The following is a 26,747-nucleotide window of genomic DNA, read 5'->3' as shown; positions in this document are numbered from 1 at the left end:
CTCAATGCAAGACTTCATTATACCCACTCAAACACAATTTCTGCCGGTTTTAACATCTTTCCTCTGTAATGGCCAGAAAAGCAATTTTATTTTACCCTCTACAGGGGTATAGATGTAGAAAAATTAGTGTGAAAGACTGTAGACATGCAGTTTCTGCAGTTTTAAAGTAGTATAAGGATTCATACTTAGCTTAGGTCAACATGAAAAAAAAAAATTGAATACTAAAAGCCAATTACACTCTTGGATCAGCTTGTTTTTAGTAAACTGAAGACTTGCTGTGGATATATTAAAATAATTTTCATATTGATAAAATTTAATCATTACTGGAATTTCACCTAATTAATCCAATTTCACCAAGGAACGGATTTGCCCTCTTAATAATAAACTTTTTTACTGCTGGAGGTTCATGCTAGCACAGCTTCTAGTGCCAAAACTGGCTTAGCTCTATCTGTAGGACAACTTGGTACACTGGTTCACCCTCTGTGTAAATCACCCAAAGGCCAACACCTTTCGGAATTGTTAAAGAAGAAGAAAAAACACAAAAAGACATGAAATTATTCTTCAGAGGAGTAACAGGGCAAGACTAGAAGACAATGATATCCCAAAGTTTCAAAATAAAGATCTTTATTTCAAAATAGTGTTCGCAAGTAGTACATCCAATTGATAGAAAATACAAACAGCATGTTTTTTAAATGGACCAGTTTGCAGAACTATAAACTGAAACACTGTACAAGTTCAGAAGAACTATTATAAAACAGACAGTTAAGCTCTAATGTTTTAATTTCATTTAAACTCTACTTTCACATTTGACTTCTAATTCTGCTTGTTTTCATTACACAAGGTGCTTACAAGATTGCTTATAGAGTGAAAATTACAAAACAGAATTTAAGAATATAAAAAGGAATTCCTTAAACTACATGCTAATATTCTCTGCTACAAAGATACATTTTTCAAAAGTGCTAATATCTCTATGTCAAACAGTAGCAGATTACATTTAAATGTCAAACAAAATACACAAGTTTTTATTTTTTCAATTGTCTGTAATACTTTGATACATCTAATCAATATGAGGTTTAATAACACTATTTTCACTTCTTAGTATTTCACAAATAAAGAGGGAAAAGACATACCTGTGTGTCCATGTGTGTGAGAAAAGGTATATACACATATGCATATATGCATGAACAAAGTTCTTGTAATTATTGTTTTCATAATTTCAATAAATCAAAAACCCACTGAGTTCCAGTAAGTATAAACAAGGGCTTGCCCAGGGGAAACTGTATAGATAACTTTTACACAGGAAGAGAACTCCCTAGATTGGTTTTTTGTTTTAGTTGGTTTTTTTTAAACCATATCAACCTGTGGTAAAAGTAATTTTTAGTAAGATCTAGCATTCACTAAAAGCATGATATATAAATGTGCAGTTTTCCAAGCACAGAACTGGAACTGTTCCAGCAGGTCATGGATACTGGGGCAGGACAAGAGACTGAAAGTCATCTTCTCTGTCCCAAAAGCACAATCAGATAAGGAACAGCCATAATTCACCTCTCTGTGACCAGAAGGACATGAGGAAAGACAGTTCATGGTGCTGTCTAGCCCCAGAGAACATGTTCCCACAACCATGGTGTCAACCATAGACCCACAATGGACAAAGCACTGTCTAGACTTTTTCCAAGGTGCATTGAGTCCCAATGCTCAATGTGATGCCCCCAGTTTCCCCAGAGGCATTATGCTTTACAAAGACAAAATGCCTCCAGGCAATGCCACTCAACCAAGGCACTTCTTCCCCCTTCCCAATGTGGTTCAGCCCTTTAGGAGTCATAATTGAGCCCCATGGGCCTGATTCTGAGCACTGGGAATTTATCATTTTAACTATATGATTCCTTATTAACCTGCCTATTACCATAATATTTTTGTGCTCTCTAACTGGAAATTAACCAAAGGAAAATTCTGACATGAATGGAAATGCGCTCAGTTTACGCAACACAGATCAGAATCTGGCCCAATTTATGGAAAAAAAAAAAAACATAATAAGAATAATACTTGTAGCAACTATCAGAAAACAGATTAGGAAACCCTCTGAGGGTGAATCTGCATTGCATCAGAATACACCACAATATTGCATATGTTAAAGCAAAACACTTCCCAGCTCCTATAGTTAAGGATTTGGCTTCAGTGATAACTTGCAGTAGTAGGCACTACTAATCAGTGTTCACAAGAAGAAGCTTTGGTTAATATCAGACCATTTGTTGACTTAGCTTCACACTCCTGTGATCTTTAGCTTGTCACATTTGCATAAACTGAATTCACTGTAGTAGAAAGAGACATTTATGGCCAAGTCACTCAACACATGCTATTGGCTATTGATGACTCTTGTAACAAGGACTAGATTTAGGAGATCTACAAATGTACAATCTACAAATGGGATATCCTGGGTAAACAGGAAAGTTTAAGTATGTGAGATCAAGATGTGTAGGTGGTTTACACAGAAAACTTCATGAGCTACAGACATGGAGGGGAGAAATTAGCACATGGTAAAGAAGAAAATTGGTACTTTGATTCCCTAAATCTGGGAATGCCATAAACCCCTATGTGTTCCACAATTACAATTACAGAAGAGACGTATTTCTTGGAAAACCTTAATGGCGTAACAGGGAATACAGTTAGGTCCAACAGATCCTAACTGTATTTTTCAAACATTTTAAACCCCAATGCTTTTATTTTTAAAGCATATCATATACTTTTTAAATGATCTTTTTTTACACAGTTATTTAAAAATAACACTTAAAATGTATCTGAGAATAAACATTTTTTCATTTACTTTTTGCATTTAATGACAGAATTCCTCGGTCAAGTCGGTTCTAATTTGGTTTTTATACCCTGTTTAAATTCTGCTACCCTCTGCAGATCTTTCTCACACCGTAAAGAAACAAATTCTAGGTTACGTGCACTGGCTCTGCCACGTAACACTGACCAGACCACTTAATGTACAGGTTTAGATTCTTGAGTAAACTTCTAATAATTTTCCTGTTATAGACAAACTTTGAAGATTTGTTAGTCTATCAGTTTGTTACTCTAAGGATATATTTCATGTCTACACAGATTTCCAAAGTCTCTTTCTGAGACGAAGCATTTCAAGTAATAATAGTACTGAAGTAAAATGATAAGTTCTCTATTCTGTCTTGATTGATAACAAAGAAATCCTGGTACTCTTCTAGTTCAGGGCAAAAATTATATTTCACTTTAGTTTGTCAGATAATCTCAGCAATGGAATACCAGGAATTGCTCTCTAATCAATTACATATTCAAAACAAAGGACATATTGCCAACATGACCACTGTAGCAAAACCAACGGTAGATTTCTGATGCTGGCTTTTGAATTAAGTTTAAAACAATAGAGCAAAGTTGCTTTCAGCCCAAAGAGAGAGAAATAAAGACATTTTGATTTTCAGAATGCCTGTAAATGTGTGCAGGCATTTGAGTGTTTAAACACTAAAGTAGGTAAAGGCAAATACTTAAGGCTTTGCCTTGCAGTCTGTTCTCTGACCAAAACCTATCACTTGATTCAAACAGCAATTTTGCCTTCATATGGCCTGCAGTATCAGGCCTATAATTCACTTTCAATAAACTCTTCCATTTGCAAAGCCAAAAGGAAGATGGAATGTAGCTTTAGTCTCACATACAAAACTATACATTTGGTGTTAGAATACAGATTTGAGGATTGCTTTTTAAAAAAATATTTATATAAAGGGAATTAACAGTGCAAGTGTGAAAATCTTACCTTGTCTTTCTTCAAATGTATTTAAAGAAAAGCTCTCCAGTTTTATAGAGAATAAAATAGAAAGGGATAAATATTTCATGATGGGAAGCAGATCCCACAGCATTCCATGCAGATCTCCAAGCAATCTGAAGATTCACAACATGCGTCCATTATGCCACAGTCCATATCACACGGGCAGTTACAGTCATCCCCCATCTCATCCCCGCAGCAACAGCAGCAGGCTTCTGACGTGCAGATGCCACAGGATGCTTGTCCCAGAACAATGTTACAGAGGGTGAGAAATTCACAGAACAAGCAAGCCAGGATACAGTGAACACAGCAATCTTCATATGTAATAGTTCAGTAGCATGTCAGGAACAAACAAAACAAACAAAAAAAAAAAGCAAAGAAGAAAAGAGAAAATCATTAATGTGTCATTCTAAATCCAGATATATCACAATGGCAAATAAGTAGCTAGAGGAAAATGGTTCAGAGTTGACATAATCTACCACAAAAAATGTGTTTCCCATCTTCACAGTCACTTCTGCAGCTTAACTCATCTCCAACTCAGTGCAAGTTTCCCGTCACCACTTCATGCAAATCCTAAGTACTAACTGCTCAGATCTGCTTAGATCAATCTCCTCAGTCATTTATTATGCAAAATATCCATATATATTATTTTCAGTTATACATTCCTACACAAACTGATTAAAAAAAAAAACAACCAAACAAACAACTAATCAGGGAAATTACCTAAAATTATTCCCAACCTTTCCCAATTCATCACACCTTTCTGAATCTGTTTTGTTGGCTTGATACTTATGAAGAAAAGTAAAGGAGTTGCCTCAGCATCGTTGCTTTCTTTATTGTTTTACGCACATGTTAAAACCAGCTTAACAGCATCTTATATGCACTTCTTACTTTCAACAATATGTAAGATATTCAGTCAAAACACAGATTTTTTTCTACTGCTTTTCTACACAAATCTATGGGCAATCCTTTTAATGTACCACTTCAAGAGAGTTCATAACTACACCTGAACATCAATATCCAGCTTTTAGAAGTACTATTAAATTATATGAGATAATTAAGGTGTCGCACAAACTATCTGCAAAAAATACGGCACCCAAAGAGTAAATAAATAGAATAACTTCAAACAATTAATACATCCATGAGACATGACAGGAAAACAAAGATTGGAACTAAACATGTGCCAGTGAAAAGGAGGCTACAGGAGTGAGGGATGTACTCAATTGTACGTAATATGTATAAACACATTTAATTTGTAAGAGGCAGTGAATAGTCATTCAGAAACAAAATGAAAACTTAAAAATACAAGAAGTGTTCAGGATGGAGAAATATTTTTCTTTCCTAGCCCCAGCTTTCTTTCTTTTTACTGCTTGCAAACTTTGAACTCTTGAGCCACAGACAGGTGAAGATAGGGAAAATGTTCTGGGGAAAACATCCTGCACAACCTCACCCTTTCCCTCTCGCTACAGTCTATCACAAGTATCCTCTATGAGAGGCTGCTAGGAATGACAGGATATTGAGCAATACGGACAACTGGTCTGACCACCTACAGACATTATGTTCTATACATGTTATGTTCTTACAGTTCACAGGCTGAAGTTTGTTTTCATAGGGAAAAATTTGCAATTACTTGCAACAGTAATACTATTATCAGGCTTTCTAAACAAATTTATAAATGTAAAAAATTATGCAGTAGCCATGGCAAGTATCTTGATTGATTCCAAATACCTCTACCATTGCAGAAACTCTGACTGCATGACAGTGCAGCAATGACTTACACAAGCAAGAGTGAATACTTACAGCAGTGCAGCGACAGAAGCTCAGACCTGCCAAATCTGTTCCAAGAAGCCAAGGAATTACTTGAACTCTTAGGGCATTCCTACTTACTATAGTACTTAGACACAAACTTAGCATGCACATTCCTGTACTGAAATGTGGCCACAGTCATAATCTACTAATGAACCCTTATGCCTAAAAGGAAACAATGGAAACATCAGGAAAAGCAAGATGGGGGAAAAAAATCCCAAAACCCTAACCTTAAAATTTCCCTACTACTGTGCAGGAAGCAAAACCGAGAGGAAACCACAGGTACATTTAGGGTGCTTTAAAGAAAGTTGTTTCTTGTATTAAAAGGTTTCTTTTCCCAATGACATAATGTCGCTAAATAAATGACCTTCATAGAAAACACAGAAGGTATGTGAAAAAAAGCTGGGGAGTATCAATTCACTGAAGAGGACCAAAGCCAGACTGATAGTGATTAATTAGCTGGTTGTCATGGAGATGGTGTTAAATATGCTCAGGTAAAATCTCCTTTCAGACTTTCTTTGAATATGAAGGAAAAAGATAAAGAAGCTAAGAGTTTTATCTAAGAAACCTTCATATTTGAGGAACTAAGGTTTTAGTATATTGCATCTTTAAAATACAGCTTGAAGAAGCTAATACAACAACAAATGTTGTTCTACAATTTTTTTTTAGTACAAAACATAATAAAACTTTGTGTGTATAGGTATTGTGAGTAAGATGTTCAAAAAATCTTTCCTGCTTCATGCAGGGATATGTAAAACTGCAGGGAGAGAAATACACATTCACAGACATTATAATATGTTTTTATTCATGGACAAGGAACAGAGTTCATAGGTTAAAAAAAAGGAACTGTACTCAGAAAGCATTTTCAGGACCCACAAAAGAACTTTCCCCTCCTAATCTAAAAAACCCACCAAATCAAGACTTAAAAGAAGAGGCTGTGTTGGTTTAAATAAAGGTATTTCAAAGGTAAAAGCTATCAAAAATGGTCCAAGACACTGTAATAAATTTTGGCCATTAGTGTTATTATGGAAACTCTGTAGAGGGTCTTTCTTTTCATCTCTTCTTCCCTGACTGAAACACTAAAAGGATTTATTTACCTACCCTTTATTTTTATTTCCTTCTCCCCAGATGGCAAACCTAATACTCGATTCAGAAAATCTTTATATAACAAATTTACTTAACCTCCACAAACAATTAACAGAAAGCAGAGATACCCTTTAGTGCTCTGTTCATTCTTGCAATGACTCATTTGTACAATGAACATATACTTTGATCCACATTTCAAGGACAAACCTGAAATAATCATGCTTTTATGTTCTTCATGTTATTGACTTTTAATAGCTATCCAGGTAGCAATTATTCAACACATGACAAAGCATGCTGTTACCTAGTCCTACCTAACTTGCTGAATTCAGAATCGTGACTCTAAAAGGCTGTAATACATTTCGATAAAACAGGTGGAAGAATAATTTCTTCCACGTATGACCCCCATTTCCTGGCTTCTTATCTACAGATGCAATTATAGGACAAAGATAGTTACACTGTATTTTTGTAGTAATAACAAACCTACATGCCACACAAAACTCATCCTTCTCCAGTATCTACATTCCTACAGCAACCTGTCCATTCCACAGAAAACATTATACAGCTAAAACTGACTTCCTTTGACTGCTGTTACGATCAGCGGAATGCAGCCATGAAGGTGCTATACAAAGCTCACTCCAAAAGAGAGGACCACAAGTTTTTCATTACCATGTTGGAGACCACTACAATATATTTCATTGCTTGCACAAGACACCCCAGTAATTTTTTCCTGCTTAAAAGATCAAGGAGACTATTTTAAGTTACATATTATTCTAAATTTCAAAACTTTTTAGTATATTAAGAATAAAGACTATACTTAACCTCCACTCTTTAACCTTACCCCATCAAAAGCCTAATTTTTTTTCAGATGATTGAGGAGTGGAACACTTTAATCCAACTAGAACTAAACATATTTTGTGTATTTGTAAAGTCAGTGATTTTAATGTCTGATAATGTGTTTTCTGGCAACTTTTAGTATATTCTAGTCTTTCTAATAAGGAAATGATACAGTAATACCAGTTATGACACTGGCTCTTTTTTGTTTGTTTGTTTTTTTTGAGAATTAGAGGTTCTCATTCTTCTTTTTCCATTAGATACATTAATGCAATCAAGAATTAGGGGCATGTCTTTATTGTGGACAAAACTCCATCAGCCTTGACGTTCATGAGGCACTACTGTTGATAGTAAGTTAACTCCCAAGTTCCTTGAGGTTTAAGTTTTCATTAAACCAGTTTCCCTCTCTGTGGAAGTATTTAAGTCTCATCACACAGGCAAATCATTAATGAAGATAAACTTTTTCTTAGGACTTCTATACTACTCCACACCAATCTCAAATTTCCATTGCTTTTCAATTCTTACATTACACACTTCTCTAATTGAAAAATGCTGCAGTAGAGACTGTCACTATACAAAAGTGAGGATGTGAGGTACAAACATTCTCTAGAGGCATACTTTAAAAGAAAAAATAAATATTCCAAACCAGTACATCTACCTTAGTTCTTCTACCAAATGCTCCTGATTTCACTGAAGCACTATATCACATTTGTTGACTGGATCCAAGCTCCCATAAGCTAGGCTGAGTGGCATAAATTACAACAGTCTTGGTCTGTCAGCAGTGCTAGTACATTTTATTAGACCAACTCGCATTTGGGGATAAAAGATGAACTTTCAGATACTCAAGCTTATCTTCAATTATTCTCTCATTTTGTCTGGGATAAAAGCTAGACCTCAAGTTAAAAGGGTCATTCCATCTGACATTTTTTAAAACCAATTTAAGTAAAGGTGTTTCCTTAATCCTTTGGCATGTCCCCAAAAGGCAAAGATTTGTTACAGAACTTCATCAAAACTGTTAAACAATGCCAAGGCAAGTAGAACCCAACCAACACGTTCAAGTTTTTGCTGCTTTATATCACACACACACCCCTCCCCCACTATGTGCTGATTTAACCAAAGAGTGTGTACAGTACACGTAACATCTACTTTAACTGGACTCTAAATGTTACCACAGACAATATCCAGACAAGAAATAGGCTTAAGATCCCTTCAAACTGTTTACACACTGTTATTCAAAGCCCAGAAGGCCCCCCTTCTAACTTACCCCACTTATAACAGCTATGCTCATTAAAGGAAAAGAAACAATATCAACAATAAAACTCTTTTAATGTTTGTCCATGTCTTTAAACATCTGCATGTGCACACCACTTTTTACTTCTAAAAGCTCTGCATACAGATATTACCATGGTATCCAATTCCTTTCAAATACTGAAATATATATTTATTTTACTTCAATTTCCCTTGCATCATCTCCTCTTCATTTTTATGAAAAGGTGCCACTCTACTTAAGAAACAGATTTTTAAGAGAGCTTTATATAAACCATCAAAACTGTACAGGAAATGCAGAAGGTGAACTGAAAAATGTACAGAGAAATGCATGTGTAGGCTGGTATATCCTGCTTTTATAATGTTTGACACTAACCTGTCACAAACTGACTCAAAAAGCTTTCATACCAAGCAGGCAGGTCATATATGATAAAAGTTTTTCATGTCTACAGCGGTAAATAAGCTCACTTACAGGACGGCGACCTTGGTCAGCTTCTTACTAACTATATTCACCAAGTTCAGACAACTCAAAACACATCTCCAGGCACTCTGCTGTCTCACAGAGAGAATCAAAAAGGGCAAACCCACAATCAAAGTGACAGCTGAGGTCTTCAGCAGGGGTTTACTGCGGGCCCCCGCAGAGCCCTGAACAGAAGCCCCAGCAGGTGCTACAGGCGTCCCACAGTCCGGCAGCGCGGGCTGGCAGTGGCAGGAATGAACACACAGCCCACAGCCAGAGCGGCACAGCACCAGCCAGAAACCACTCCAGCACAAGGTTCTTAAACAGCTGCAGAGGCAAGGAGCAAAATTCCCAAGCAGAGGCACAGACGCCATCACACCTCCCACCGCTCTGCAACGCACGGGGCCCATGGGCGGCCTCTGTGACCCATTCCCTTTCTTTTGAGAAAACCCACTGCACCCAGGAAAATGCTCACAGGAAAATAAGAAAAGGCAGAAAGAACAAACTGACACGTATGGAGTATGGTTATTTCTAAATATAGAGTGACATTTATTTAGATGGGGGAAAACATAGTTACAAAGCCTAGCATATGTGATATTTCACCATTTAAAAAATAAAACTATTATCTCTATTGAACAAGAAAATGAAAATGTTGCCTGCACAGGCAAATCACACTGAACACATGGAAACTTTCATCAAAGCTTAGATTCTCAGCTCTCAATACAGATATAACCTCAGAGTAAAATGATCCATTTCAAACATACAGATATACTAAGAAATATGCTAATTTCCAATACCTAAGACTTCCTTAGAATATGAAGCCTTCATTGCACTGCTCATCATTGCAAACACTGAGAGAAGTTAGCTGCTAGTTAGCCCATGTCCTTATAAAACAGATGCTGTTGGAAGGCCCTTATTTTTGTTACAGGCCCTGCTTTCCACTCAATCCAGTTAAAGAACATGTAAATTACCTTTCAAGACTTCTGTACAAAAAACGATGTAAACCATGCTTAAAACACATCATGCTTCAAAATGCATTCTTAAAAAACACACATTTGACCATATGATAGTTATTTGCCCACTGCCTGATTGACAACTGTGTCCTGATACAACCTTGTCTAACAAAACCCCCTGTTTAGCACTTCATGCTCAGACACAAATCCACTTTGAACCAATTTCTAAAACACAACAAATAAAATGTTGGCTAAAGTACAAAGATTGCAGGATATTAACAAGTAGCTGCCTAAATACTACCTAACACTAGGGGATGGATTTCAGAAGTGTATGTATGCTTAAAAAAAAAAAAGCCTGGTTGAGAGATGGCGAACATATTTCTGCAGTGTTAGTCTATTGATGCACACTCTTACCGAATTTCAGGAAATAATACTGATCAAATGACTGAACACTATACAAAAGAAAACTTACTGCTGCTCTGGTGTCCCTCAAGAGGAAAAAAACCCAACACAATCCTATTGAAAATCATGTACACTAAAGGAAAGTTTCCTGGAAACCATTTTCCATATATTAAGTTATATAAACCAAAGTAAAACACTCCTACTTTAAACAGAAGTCTGCTAGCATCTAAGACAACTATTCACTCACTATTTCCCATGTATATATGCACCTAGTGGCTCTTAAGACCCTGGCTTAACACAAAGGCTATTTGTTGGACTTGTTTTGTCTTCAGTTAAGCCATCGGTATCACTTGGGATATTCTAATAAATTAATGTAGTCAGCAGCATCAGTTAAATAGTGTCCACCAACCCCATGCGTTGACTCAAAATCTAGAACAGATGAAGTTGCATTATACTAAAAAGGGGGAGGGGGAGAGGGATATCTCATTTAAATGCACCCTGAAATGTTAAATTCAAACATTGAATTTAAAAGAACACCCACACTTTGGGTGAAATAGTTCATCGCATCTCTAAGCTCAGTACCACAAGAAGCACAGTCCAGAAAGCTGAGGAAGGCTGCTTCAGGCTTTGCTTCTGGAAAAGTATGAGTGGTAACCTAAATGTGGTGGCAAGTCTGCACTGACTGTCCTTCCCCAGAGTCTTGTCCCCATGCCACAGGCTTTCCTTATCTAGCTCACTGCTGCATCTAGCCTTCCTACACTTCCTAAAGACCTCTCCTGAAAGAAACCCATTGAAAAAACATGTTCTGGTTTAGAGATCCTGGGAAGGAAGGAATAAAGAGTAGATCTCACTGTCCATACAGGAGGCAGGCTCATGATCTGTTCACCATATCTACTGTTTCCAAATGAATACATACAATTGTGTGTGCTCAAAGCCTTTTGAGTATGTGAAGTACGACATTAAACTCAAATTATCGAGTCATTGGAGTTGTGGGAACTTCCCTGCCAAACACAGTAACTTCTGAGGTCACAACTTGATCAGAAGCGAGAGCTCCATGTTAAAAATTAATTAAAACCCGTATTCCCTCTCTCCATCCTTAACTTTTCATAAATGATTGCTTTGATTCAAAAAATGTGTAACATCAAGCTTCATAAAGATTTGGTAGGAAAACTTGGTTTGTATTTTAGAAAATAATAAGCACATACCTTGGCCCTTCACTCCCTTAATTAAATTCCTCTTCCACCCTTCCCCCGTCCAACTTCTTTCCTTTCCTCCTCCAACTCTGCATGTCATTATTACTTACCTTCCACCACTCTGATACACGTATGTATGTATGAATGTATGTATGTATTCAGTTACTCATCTGTCTTCATTTCCTGACATCTAGATCTACTGTTCTGCTGCCTCACTGCTGTCTCCCTTAGACCTCCTCTCTTTTAAGTTGCTCTGGACAGGTACCGATGCATCTGATCACAGCAGCTAGACTGCCTTCCTTTTTACTCATTTACATTGCTTTTTCATGTTTCCAAGGTGTTTTTCTCCACTGCTCATAACAAACAGGTGCAAGACAGTAACAATTCTCTTTGCTAGTGGCCTACCAACCAGAGTTTTGGAAGTACTGTGACACCTCTGGCATAAATAATTCAAAATATTATTAAAATTTCTTTGAGCTAAAAAATTTTTTATTCCCAATATTCACTGAAACCTATCCAATCCCTTTGAAAAATCTTTAGAACTGAAACAGTGTTTAAAAACTGCTTTTTAGGAGTGACACTCCAACTATTTCATAATTCCTTTGGTTTTTTGTAGTGTAAGTTATGGAGCTGAGTAAGATTTCTTCAGGGACAATATGGATTAATAATAGATGTGGAGGAAAAGCAGAACTGGTGAGTGCACTCACACCCTCCTAAGTCTCACTGGATGTGAAAGTATTTCTAACCAGCATATTCTGGAATGCTGACACGACTACATGTACTACAGACTCATTTAAAAAAGAAGTTTTTAAAGCTTTTATACTACTGCTACCAAAATGTCTGTTACATTTTAAGCATTTCCTACACATATTCAGTTCCGAAAGCTCACAACGTGTGACCCACAGAACAAGTGAAATTTGCTGCTGGAACAATTGACAGAAGAGTTCTTAACTGTGGTGGGTGGATTTTTGAGGGGTGGCAGACCGGGAGGCTTCATAGCTTGTGTTAGGATTGCCTAGTAGCTTGGAGCAGTACTGACCGTCATGGGAAGACATGCTACCCAGGGTAAAGTAATACTGAGCTTCATTTAGCTTTCTATTAAATATACTGGAATCTGCTGTATATGAAGCAGCATGCTACATTTCAAATAAGCATGAGCATGAATATATTCCTGGGCAGGATGGTGGGCAAGCCCATCATGTTTCTTGATTCTATCCTGCTTCAAGCCTTTCCAGGTTCTCTGTTCTGTCAACAGATACAATATTCTAGAGCAAATTACCAGACCTGAACAAACTTTGCATTACAACCAAGTGTGGTGGTCCAAATATTCACATCTTGTCTTTTAGGAAGAATCAAGAAGAAGGCAGCTTTTGAGAGGGAATAAGAAAAAAATAAAAAGTATTTTTCTCTTTTCTGTAGTTTAAACTCAGCTTGACAGACAGAATTTTCACTTCTCTTCCTTTTTTCTTTTCTCTGGCCACTTTCCTTCACTTAATTCAGTTAGTCTCCTGACTGACAAAAGAACAGAACACTTAAGGAGGAAGACAAGGCAGATGAAGTAAAAACACAAGGTGTGTATTTTCAGGTGTGAAAAAACAAACAAGGCTAGCAACTAGATTATAAAATCCAAGGGACTACATAAGGAATAGCAAAATTAAAGTGAATTGAAATATCTGAAAGTTTACCTTATTTCTTTCTACTAAAACTTTCTGGATGCTATAGTAAACAAAGTAGGTGAGTTAATTCAGGTGATTCATTACTCACAGTACAAAATAAATATAGTTTGTCTCTTTCTGCATAAGACCCTTTAAAAAACTGCCTAGAATTCATATTAGTACACTACATAGATGTGCCCAAATACAAATACACATCTTCAAGTAAATTCAAACCCAGCCATTCTTCAGCAGTAACTACTGGCTTATGAGGTTAACACGGTACAAGTTAAAGCAAAGCCAAGTAGTTGAGCAATGTTGCAAATAATTTTCAATAGTTTCCATAATAGTTTCCATCTTCCTGTAAGCCTTGTCAATAGCCTCTACAGAAATGTCATTGAATCAGAAGAGGCAACTGCTCAGAAAAACACCTCCTTGCCAAAAAATGTTTATTATACAAAGAAGCTGTAGAAGTTAGGTTCAAATCAAATTGTGTATACCATTTTGAAAGGGTGTATATGCAACTAATATACTCTTCTGACAGTATAGTCAGATGTATTTATCAAGCACATATATATATATATATGCATATATATGCATATATTCCTGATTTAAATGCAATTACAGTCCTTTGAACAAGTAACTGGGCTAATTTTATCAGGTTTTTATAGTGCAGCCTTCCAGAAGTAGTCATAAGGGGTTAACATAACTTGTAGTAATAACACAATTATTTTTAAGTTATCAGCAAATCATTTTTCCCTTAAATAGAGAGCTCTTCATTGTGTTAATTTAGATATTTCAAGTGACTGTTGCCAGACTTTCTGATTGTGCATCTTCCAAAAAACTGGGCTGATAGAACAAATAAAGTATGTATTGATACTTCCTGAAAGGCAACAGCTTGATAAGAATACTACTTATAGTTTATAGTTCTGTCATGCAGCCCCATAGGGTACCTTGCTGAAAAGCAGAAGAAGCTGTCAGAAGGCTTGTACATGTGTGCATGTAGATGTGTTTACACAAATATGAAACATGTCTGTCAGAAAACTGTAAAGCAAAATAAATTTCAAAACCAGAAAATCACTTTTACAAACAAATACTCCCTTACGGGCATATTCCAATACACCAGACATACTTTAATCACTGCACGATAAAACCTGTGCTTCACTGGGACTGGGTAACAGCAAACTGCAGAGCTGCAGACATTTGCAAAACGGGACACGCTATTCAGAGCATATATCCAAGTTCTCACATTCAAAATGAGAACATTACAATGTATCAGATGTACAATGTTGACTATATTTAACCTTAGCTATTAGGTGACTGGAGAAACAGCATGTGACAATAGGACTACCCTGTATTTCTGTGCTTTGAAAGAATGCAAGTTATACAATGTGACAACACTATTTAATTATCTAAATTCTAATCAGACATGCATTTAAGAATAATAACATTTCTGACTGTATATAAAAATATTATATAACGGCAGTTTCAGGCTACTAACAATTGTGTTGGATATTAAAATCAGACATTAGAATTTAAAGCTAAATCTGAAGGTATCATTAACTTTCTCCTCAATCATTTAGTCATTTGACATAATTATATTCAGTTATTAAACAAAAAAACCCTCAACAACTGTATTTATTACAGGATAATTTTAGAAGAAAAAGGAAATGTTTGCCATAATTAATGATATAGGAGAATGAACAGGGCAGGCACTGCCTCTTTGAAACTACATTTTTTTTTTTTTTATTCAGAGGTTGAATTTTTTAAAATTCAGAGGCCTGCACTTTCCTTCAGTCACATGAACAGATCTAAGACTTCAGATAGAGTCTTGCCGAAATGCACTAAGGAGAACCATATAAGAATATTTCACATAACAGAAAAGGGCATACAGGAAGTATGAAGTTGTGATTTTGGAAAGAAATGTTAGAGGACTAAAAGTGCAACAGAAAAATAACAGTAGATTCTTGAAGACAAATATGAAAATAAACAATAGCAAGGGGGACCAGCCCATGGAAGGGTCTGAGTGAAGCTGTTCTTGATATTACTACACATATTCACTGAGTAAGTTTGACTAAAGTAGTTGAAGTCAAAAGGAGTCACTCCACTGACATCAGTAGTCTTCGTTCAGGCCGCTACACGCGGTCCTTCTGATCCCTCTTCCTTTCATCTAGACTGACAATCCTCCCCATTTCACTGAACACTTACTGTCTCCCATTTCTCTAAGAATCTGTCTGTCCCCTCCCTCTGGAGGTGTTTTTTTAACCAGTCACATCTATGCTTGCCTCAAACCAATAAAATTTCTGGTGCCTCTACACTCTTCTTGTTAAGGGCAGTAGCAAAATCCATTGAGTATATTAGTGCTAATGGGAAGGCCATGGAGCTCTGGAACCCTGAGTGTAAATGCAAGCAATGAGAGCACAGAGACACAGCTAAAACATAAGAGAAATTATTTACTTTTGCTTATTTAAGCTATGCAGAAGGAGTACAAAGCTTTTTCATGCACATTATCTACATCCCAAATATAGCATAAGGCACACTGAAGCACAGGTCGATGTTTTATTATCTAGTGTCCAGACCTCATGGCTAAAAAGGATATCAGCTAACAGAACATTTCAAAAGCAAAGCCTACCCTCACAGAGCCTGCCATTACTGGATTTAAATATTTACTATGCTTTGAACTAGTAGTACTTTAATGGGGTTTTTTTTCTGGTGCATGTGTGACAATGTTGACAGGAGTTTCTCAGTTCAGGATACTAAGTACAGAGACTAAGACATTATCAGATCATGTTGGCCAAACATTTGAAAGCAAGAACTCTCCCATTCCTTCCCTTTCCTTCAAATACTTAACATTTTTCTTTGGGAAAGAAGCTTGTCTTTTATCTTAGTAACTTCTATTTGCTTCTGGAGCATGAGTCATGCTTTTCAATTATTTTCAGTTGATTGCATAATTTTTACTGAGGTTTGGTTGGTCTTTATTCGGTTTGGGTTTTTTAATAAGAATATCAGCTTACCTTCTGGTGAAGTACCTGGCTTTTGAGAAAATGCAGAGCTTATTTTACTCTTCTTGCTGCTGTTGCTGTTGACAGACAAGGTGGACTGAATTTTCCTGTGCATTTTTTCTGAAACGGGAGCCGAAAGCTTTCTGTTGTCTGCAGGCATGTGCTTGACCCCGTTGTGAATTCCACTTCCCTTACTCAGACCCACATGGCCATTTTGGATTTTGCCACTTTCTTCCTCACTCCTTTCCAGTGCTGAAGTATTTGGTTGAGGCAAACGTTGAGGTTGTGCTTAAAGTGCAAGAAAGAAAGAGTTAATTTAAATTGTAAATTGATAACTGAACACTTTAGGCTAGACTGGAAATGCAACTTTCCTGGCTCTTATTGATCTAAAAACAGACTGACAATTTAACCTTCCCCCATTAAGACAACAAAGCAAAAAAATATCTCTAGATTAACAATAACTATTAGGTATTCAAAAAGCACCTCACTTCTGCATGAGGCCTAGATTGCCCATTCAGCAGTGCAAGGAAAGGCTTGCAAGGCTCTGTGAACTACACAGAGAGAATAATGCAAGCCATTTGAAGAAAGGGAAAAAGTCAAGAGTGGGAACAAATGAACAAAACTGAGACAAACTTGTATTGAGGGAATGATGTATTGATGAAAAATGTGTGAAATATACCCAAATGAGAGAAAAAGTGTAGGAGTAAACATGCATACTAGTAACAGGCTAAGATGCAGGCTGGCCAACCTGCCAGCCTTCAGAAAATAACCCAGTGTCCCCCTGACACTCGGCAGTCACAGACCAGTATATTAGAGAAGAACAGGAATATCTAATAATAAACTAACAAGTTGGAGCTTAAATTCATAAAGATCATGGATTACTGAGAAGTACAAAACCTATCAAAATGTGGTTCTGTGGAGGAAGTAACCAGAAGGAGCATGCATTCAAACACCTATGGCAAGCCAGAGTCCCCCCTCCATATTCTTCAACTCAGAACCACAGTTTTAGAAATGGCTGTAATGGGCCAGTTAGGGATTAATGGCAATGCTAAAATGGTCAAAGGAAAAAAAAAACCCAACCCCATCAAGGCAAGAATCTGCAGTGATCTGACTAAGTCCCTGAGAGTACGTGTTATAAACTCATTCTAATGAGTAAGCATGAAACTTGACCATTCTGTGTTGAGCTACTGTATCATAAAGGAGAATATTTGTAACAACATGGAAAAGGGATTTCCCATGTATTCTTTAGTCTGTAACTAAAGAAAAGATGCGTGATTTTTTAATGTAAATCTTTGTAATTAAAAAAAAGTGGTCTCAATTTAACAATTCTTATTTAGAAAAAAAAAATGCAGATTTTGTGGCGGAAAACTAATTAAACTGTACACACAGTAACACAACAGGATTTCACAATCAAAAAGCATCAGCCCAATCACCTCTCCTAATCAAAACACTACTGCATCATGCTTGGACAAAAAGAGGTTTTCAGACAGTCCAATCTTCAACTATTTGAAAATGTTATGTCAAAGAAAAAGTTCAGAGTCTATTAGATACTCAGTGGACAAGGAATTAGCCCCAGCAGTAAGGAAAAACATTGCTGCAGTTCATTCTCTTTTCAGATGGCTCATATCAATTTTCTGATGATTTCACAGTATAGATTCACATATAGATTAAACTGTTTACAAGGTAAAAATACACATAGATAATTATGGTTAGCTTGCTCTAAAAGAAACATCTCCTCTGATCACTTCAGGTGCAAGTTAACAAATTTTGCAACAAATACTACTGGGAGACACAGACCAACATGGTCTCTAAAAGGACTCAGTTCTAAATTTGCCTAACGAATCCTCAATGCTTTCCTTTTATTCAGAACACTAACACCATTCTCAGACTGCTTTCTCCACTATCATAAACTTTTCCAGATTAAACTTCACACAAATCTTAAACTTTATATCCTGGTCACGCTCACAGGCAACAAAGGATTCTTTTTCGTAATAATTTAAATATCAACTGGTTCATGCTTTTCTTGCCACTTGATATTTTAGTCACTGCCACTAAGGTTTTTGGAAGATAGCTTTGACTGCCCACACCTATCTAGGTCAGCGTAACCCTGCTTGAACCTACTTGACCAAAGTGGTAATTTTCTGTTGCAGGAAAGAAACGACAGGTTGGGGGAAACATTTGTTTTAGACTCCCCAAAGATGTTACATGGAAGAGAAAGATCAAAGATCATTCCCTTCCATTACCAGTAGTAACTGCTCAGAAACCTCCAAGCCAAGAAAACGGGAGCACGTTATCTGAGACCTGAAGAACTAACTGTTGCCCAAAGACTTTTTTATTGACAATGCTGAAACTGCTTCTCCTTCAATTTTGTATTAGTGTTTGCAAAATCTGAGAACAGAAGCATAAGCAAGGCCCTTTCTTCACTTTGGAATTCAATTTGTGCTATGCATTTGGTTAACATTTCCAAACTCTCATAAAGGTCCCAAAACAAATTTTTAGTGAACTCTCTCCTATCTGAATAAGTATTATTGTAAGTATATTACCAGGAACCCTTTGCGTAGATTTGCTTTCCATGTATGTGCAAAATTAATTTCATTAAAAATCAAGAAATTCCTTCCATTTTAAAAATAGTCAATGTAGACGTAACCACAGTCAAAAATCTTTGCCTATGTCAGAAATTAAAATTTACTCTCTAAAAATTCAGTGTTTATGTCCACAGCACCTCATAATTTTATCTTCATTCGCCCACTTAAGTATACATTTTGTAATTAAGGAACAGTGTTTTTCATGTTTCATGTAATGAAGTTTCCTCACCCCGCACTGCCTATGATTCCCTGCTGTAGAGCAGTGCAGTTGTACCAATGAACTAGAATTGCTGGGGAGCAGTTAACCTTCCTCAATAAACACAAGCAATAGACTATTAAAAAAATTCTCTATGTCTGGATGCCAGTTTATAAAACTGACAGTTATGACCTTTTCTAAGCCAGTTAAATTGGTGGTGGCAGATTACAAATTGTTTGTATATTTTTGGGGCTTTGCTACAATACAGTAACTTGATAAAATATCCAAAATTCAATTTTCAAAATTAGGTGTGTTTCTGTCAAACTAGGGGTAAATGGAAAGTCTTGGAAATCTAAACAAGATGTTTATGTTTTCGCTTTTATTATTATTTTTAGTAAGGGTTTAGGGACTTTTCTATGGTTTTTTAATTTTAATTTTTTATTAAGTAATCCTGTTCCCAAAGTACTCTTACTTGAGTCTTTTAGCATTAACATACAACTTTTTAGCTGACTGGCTTTACAGTATTCACATGTGATACCCAGGTCAAATCAAAATGGAATAAAACCCCAAATGGATTAGTTATCTCAATTTAAATTTATTTTAACTTTATTGATAATTTTGCACTAGGGAGACTTGAATCTTATAGTTAAAACACACTTGAAACCAATTAGGAACCATATGACCGCATTCTAGCATAAAGAACAAAAGCAATTGACAGTTACAAGATTAAACCACAACCACTCAGTTTGTAACAGAAATATTTTTACCTTATTTTTTAAAGGTTGTGTATATCTTAAAAAAAAAAAAAAAAAAAAAAAAAAAAAAGGTGTAATATGGAGAACGACACAATGCTTCTTAAAACACAGTGATACCCAGGGACTCTCACTCTCTCTTTAATGATCCACTGCTCTCATTCAGCTGTCTTTCTTTTTTCAAATCTTTACATATGTGACAGCTCTCAAAAGTAGACCATAGACCATCTGGCATTTTCCGAGGTGTAACTTGTGCAAATTCAGCTCTACTGGGAACACAATGCTATCTTCTGCCTGCGTTATAAAAGATACAATAGAATGTAGAACTTATGAGTTGTTTTGAATTATTCATTTTTTGCCTGTATATTCAAGAAATTTTACAAACTCTGCATTTTGTACTACATAATCACATGCGTTAAAGGTACAAAGAAACTTTTTGACACCTCTTTTCTACAGAAAGATGGCATTTTGTTTGATATGTGAACATTCAGCGCCTGTTATATCATTCTAAACAGGCCATGTGCTGCTACAAAAGATCCCATTTTACACTCTATGTATGAGCAAAAATGTTATTCTTGATATTCACTAACTAATGCAATGCACATCAAAATTTCAAATGTGTGTTGGATGAACATTCAGCATCATCAAATCAGGATGGTACTGGTCACTTACTATATGTTAAAGATTTAAGAAAAAAATCATTCCTCAGACAACATAGAAAAATTGTCATTTCAAACATCTACAATGAGTAGTTTCAAAATGTCCTATGAAACTGCTTTTCAGGTTAATATGTTTTTAATCTTTAGCAAAACCAGTAGATTTAAGTCAATATTTTATACAGTGCTAACACTAGTGGATTTTCAATAAGAATGATAAATATTAGATTAATGATTCAATAGACTGAATCTTTTTTGATAGAAAACTAGCAGATAATATAGGTAGTAATAACTGCACATGAATCTGCTGCCTGTGGAAAAGCAATAAAAAGGCAATATATTGCTATAGCATATAATCTATTAGCGTGTTTCACACTTCCTTGTAGTTGGTTTCCCTGCAAAGTGGGCCTTAATACAATAACTTCTGCTGTTATTTAACTGACTTTACAGAATAATTTAATTGTAAGGTTACTATTTGGTGAATTCAAGTAGTAAATATTTATTATGGTTTTTGATGGTTTTGAAGTAACTATGCACATTCTCTTTCAGCCTGTAAAAGCCCTAGCACACTTTAAACGAATATGCATGTATATATGCACTCTGACCGTACACTGTTTTTACACCTTGCAAAGTCCTAGCTATTGTTAAAAGAAAAATCCTGACGCATGCATTTAGCAGAAAAATGTATGTCAACAGAGGGAAACTCTCAACCAAAAGAGGACAGTCTAAGCTATCATTAGGGATTTTAGACAAAACACAAAACCAAACACACACTGAATGCAGACTCCTCTGAGTCAAAGTGAATCAAAAGAAAACATCAGGAGGGAGAGAAGAATTGAGACAGTTAATTAGTAGCCTAATCACATCAAAAGCAATTCCAAGGCAGCTGATACAGACACCCGTGGAGTTCGCTATGCTGGCCAATGAGAGTGATGGAAAAAATACTTTCCAGTTTACAGCCTGGGTTATGACTACACACCCAGAGAGGTAAGAACTATTTTTTTCTTTATGTATGACACAATAGTTTACGATGACAAATCAGGCCACAGTAACAGTATTTTGCAGGTGGATGTGGGAAGAATAAAACGCACAACTCCTGGTTGTAAAAACTGTAATGGTATTTTCAAATATTGAGAAAATGCAACATATTGTTTCACTTGACAGTATTCTTAACACTTCTCTCTTCCCAAAACAGTTCCAAATACAGTAAGATGAGCTTTTTCAGAAATACAGAGGTCCTGATCGGGTCCTCTAACACTGAAAGCCAAGATTTACATGGTGATTTGAGCAGGAAGAACTGTTTGATCTCAGTGGTCACTGCTCCCTCTGCATGGATCACATGGACCATACAAAAGGAGGGTAAGCATCAGGCCTCCGGTTTTTATCAGTGCTTCTTCGTAACAACAATTTAAGCTTAAGGGAGAAAATAAAGCAGATGACAGTCAAGAATTGCACAGTAAAGCCAGGGGCTGCCTGAATTCTAGAGTAAAATTAAGGTGATTCTAAATTACTTCTGGAGAAAACATAAATTCTTTAGATATAAAAGGCAATATTTCCCACTGACTAGCAAAAAATCTTAACTTTTCAAAGGTATTATATATTGTACGTGTTATACGCTCAATAAGAATAACATTTTAGTGAAACTGGGAGAACTCAAGTATCTCAATCCTCCTCCATCCCCACTTTCTAACTAAAATCCTGACTAGTCTCTAATATGATCTTCTAACTACATCAATAATTTTCTCTGTCTAGCTATCCAGAATATTAACATTCAGATTACAAGATGTACCTCTGAGTCAACCTGTGAAGTGGCTTTTGTCAGCAATTATTTTTGAATATTTTCTGGGACATAAATAGCATATACTGCAGCTACCATATCAGAGAAGGCATACATTAACTAAATAACAAGGTACCATCAAGACACCATCTATCTTTTAAAATCATTTTTTTACACTGAATTTTTTATACCATGCTGACTTTACAAGGAAAACAAAGTATCAACTAACAGCATCAACCACCTTTTTAGAACTGCTTCTTGTAAGAAGTGAGGACATCTTCAAAATGAATACAATACATTACTATGAAACAGGATGTCCTTTGTAATGAAAATACTGTAGTGAAATTGCTGGTACGAGTTTTACAGGATCCACACTGAGAACACTTTGTTAGAGTACGTCTGAGAGCACATCCAGGGAACACCTGGTATAACAGAAACGAGGCTGCCAGGGGACAAAAGGAAAAGATATTTTATCCTGTCAGCTTTCACTTGGTGAAGGGTGGACAAGAATGGCAAGCACATGTGTGCATGTGTGGTAATGGGTTGAGAAGCAACAAAAGTGAACAAGACACTGCCCAAAGTACTCTTACACCTGTGCAAAGACACCTGCAGTGCCTTCCTTTGGAAGCACTGCAGGGCTTTACACACTGTTTGAAGGGTTGCAGGAATTGTATAAAGATGTCTTTGACATACCCAGAAAGACGCAGTTACCACAGGGAAGCATGAACACGGCTGGTAGCCAGGGTTTACAGAGTTGATAACCATTCCAACTGAAAATATGGAGTAAATTTCTCTATTTACAAATCCTTTATCCTGATATGATTTTGGAAAATGAAAAAATGCTCACTGCTTTTATTTAACAATCACAACAGCAAATTTTAAGCCTTTGCTAAACTGAGCAAATCCCTAACATTTTTAGTTACCTATCTTGTAACAATTATCTCAGAATCAAAATACCCTTTGGCTTCTAATTACCATTAGACTGTCTGTAAATTATTCTTCTTTATCAAACACACATCTTGTGACATTAGCAGTGTTTTTTCTGAGAATGCAAACATTGTCATCTATGATAAACTTTGCAGATGATCTGGCAATTCTTGGTAGATCACAATATAATTAAAAATAAAAATAATTCACATAATGCAATGATTGTTAAACTACACCTACATAAAGCTGAATATAGTCCTTACTGTAGCATAGTTTGTCACTTCTTGAAAATGGACACTTCTTGGTACACAAAATACCAAGAGCCAAACACAAACCAGGGCATTCTAGGTAAGAGACACCCATACACCTGGGGAATAAATCCCTATATAAAATTTCATTCAAAAGCAGGAAATTTTACTGCAAGCTTTCCACTTGTAACATTTCTGTATCCATTTTTCTTCTCACACATTCTGCTAGGACGAGAAGAGAATTGTACTGTATTTGCTCTTATGTTTCATAGCGTTACAACTATGTACTGAAGTGGTAACAGTTGCACAGACATGGAATGGCAGGTTTCCTCATGGTCACCATTCCAAGACTCCTAGGGCATATTTATGGAATTTAATAGATTCATTAATTACTACTGCAGCTAGTTTGTTGTTTGGTGGGTTGGTGGTTTTTTTAGTTGTTTTTGTTTGCTTATTCGGTTGGGGTTTTCGTTAAGATTTTTTTTCTTTACTTAAGGTGAGATGTTTAGTTATTTTGTCCTGTGTTTTCTACAGACATAATTTGTTAAGAGGCATCTTCATCTGCTTGGGGGGTTTTTTGTTTGATTAGTTATTATTAATTTTTCCTTTATAGGGCACAGTGGCTTGTAAAAACTGGATCTGAGAACTAAATGATCAATGCATTAAGAATCAGAGAATTAGCTTTTTGCTAATTCTTTAAGTAATGAAATCAACCTATTTCTTCAACACAAATAATTAGCAATTTCCTAAATGTGAAGACAGTCCCTGAAATGATGAAGGGCACTAGGAGTGCAATACAATCCATCTCACTGAGGAACAGAATGCTTTGCTTCTGGAGCTCCAATTTTAAAAGAAAGTTTATCAACCACTAAAGGTAATTCAAACTGTTGGCATGACATTACAATAGTTATGCTATTCATACCTGCTACAACATATAGTTATACCAATGCATAAAGACACACTGGTGTCCCATGGAATTTGAGACATTAAGTTTCAAATATTTGAAACAGTTTTGATGCCACTCACCATTGTGTTACTTGCTCCCAAATAAAATAAAAAACATCAAAGAGAAGCTACAAACAACAGGACATCGCTTGCTGGGTATCGCCTCATAAGCAGCACAGCAAGATGCACCAGACAGGAGAGATAACCTCAATGTCATTAAAAGCCGTAACCTGAGCAAGTGCACAAACAGGTCCTCTTGCCTCCAGCACCTCCCGCTCCCTTCCTCAAAACCCCAGCAACCACTGACAAACTAGACTGTGTTTCACTGCAGGAAAGAATGTGGGATGGTGAGGCAACAGCTTCTCGGCCAAGCCAATTCAGCATTCACCTCTCAGTGAGAAGATATTCGGAGGTCAGGTTTATTTTCCACTGACCATATCTAACAAGTGTCCAGATGTCAAGATTACAGTGGTGTCTTGGGTGACTTTATGATGTATATCCTGTATCGCTGCCGTATGCCCAGAAATTAAACTAAACTAAACTCAGCTAAACTCATACAAAAAAATGTATACAAACTGGCTGTACTGGGTTTTAAAAAGAACTTGAAGGGAAATGCTTGGAATGAGCAATTCCGTTAATGTTCACTGCTCCCTTGATTTCTAGCCCTCAACTCATGTGACAGAATTTCAGAAGCTTCTAGAAAGTGTTCCACCTCAAATGTGATTGCCCGCTCTCAGTGCACTATCTTTTGTAATCTCTACCATTTTAAGTAATAACCAATTACTTAACTACTATTAACAATACTAACTAATTGCAGAAATCAAAAATAGGAGTGAAAACATAGTAACAGCAATAAAGAGGATTATTTAAAAAGATGGCTGGGAAACACAGAACATGAGTATAAATATAGTAATATATACATTGATAACCAAGTTTTTGATTCCATTGCTGCACTTACTTTCTCTCTGCTATTCTTTCTCACAACCTATAGCTGATGCTAAGCTTGGCATCAGCTGATACAAACTACCCCAGAAAACCAAAGAAAAAAAGAAAAAAAGCACAGCTGCAAGAAAAATGTAACAGAGGAAGCAAACGGACAGTAACTACAAATAACAAGCTAAAACTTGGGATTTTACATTATTAAAACAATAGCAGGGCAAAAACATCAAAAGAAAAAGGAGCAGGTAGGAACTGCCCAGAAGAAGACAGCACTGGAGGGGAAGGAGATAAAGAGAAAAAATACATTGTGAGCTGAGCCACTTCACTTCTGTGAGGGCAGAAAAGAGTATGGGAGAAGAAACAAAAAAATTCACAAGTAAAATCCCAGTAGATCTGAAGTATTTGCTACAGATTTAACAAGTAAGAGGAGAATTAAATGATAGATTATTAGTTGATAATCAGTGAAATATAACAAAGATAAACACTTCATACTTATACAGTGATCTAGCACTGAAGCAATAGCTCCCCTTCTGCTCGAGGTCAGAGAGGATCCTGGAGCCCAGGCCAAAAATCAGCCATTTCAGTAACAGCAGCATAATGGAAAATGGAAATTCTGTGTCAGAAAGCAGGGTGAGGGCTTGAGGTCCACAACAATAACTCTTCATGATCCAGCTTTTCATAACTGCAGACTGCATAGTTAACAGAGAGACTGCCAGTAGGAGAAAAAAGATGTGTAAACATGGTAGAGAGAGCAGCAAATGTCCACCTATTTCCTGATCCTGAAAAAGCAAAGCGTGAGGAGAAAGAGAAACAGCATCTATCTGCACAGACAACACTAAACACACTGAGAAGATTTAGTCTCTGTTATGGATGTTCTTCAGCTGCAAGAATTCCCTTATGGCATGCAGGGTCTAGCAGATGGGTACAGGACCAATCCACCTGGCTCCCATGCCCATGGGCTGGATGAGTGGGGCTTCCCCACCCTAAAGCACTCTAGGTACCCCAGGTCACCCCAGGTCACACACGGAAAGTCCAGGCAGAGCTACCATCACCAGTGCTGTCTCATGGGCTGCTGTATGCCACTAATGGACCAGCTCGACATCAGGACGACCCGGAAATGAGAGCTCTTTTTCCTCTTTTGAACTGTTTTGCTGTGCCTTGAAGTGATAAGGCACCATCTAACCCAAAATGTTTTTGTGCAAGCTGTACAAGTAACATTCTTGAGCATATGCTTTGAAAAGTGTTCTTATCAGAGTCCTTGAAAAAGCTAAATTCTCTTTT

The 26,747-nt window shown here is 36.5% G+C and overlaps 1 protein-coding gene across 1 annotated transcript in view; it reads right to left on the bottom strand.

Annotated features, from left to right (window-relative positions):
• Positions 1-604: 604 nt before the first annotated feature.
• MDFIC (MyoD family inhibitor domain containing) overlaps positions 605-26,747 on the bottom strand; it is a 50,549-nt gene continuing 24,406 nt past the window's right edge. Inside the window, exons 4-5 of the mRNA XM_032106083.1 lie at positions 16,454-16,729; positions 605-4,104 (exon numbers count right to left, since the gene is read on the bottom strand). Coding sequence (XP_031961974.1) covers positions 3,857-4,104; positions 16,454-16,729 — 524 coding nt within the window. The 3' untranslated portion in view covers positions 605-3,856. The remainder of the gene's footprint in view (positions 4,105-16,453; positions 16,730-26,747) is intronic.

Source organism: Corvus moneduloides, chromosome 4 (genome assembly GCF_009650955.1).
Source record: "Corvus moneduloides isolate bCorMon1 chromosome 4, bCorMon1.pri, whole genome shotgun sequence".
In the NCBI taxonomy this organism is placed as follows: Eukaryota; Metazoa; Chordata; class Aves; order Passeriformes; family Corvidae; genus Corvus; species Corvus moneduloides.
The sequence above is the reverse complement of the archived record's forward strand: the minus strand, read 5'-3'. Positions and strand labels throughout refer to the sequence as shown.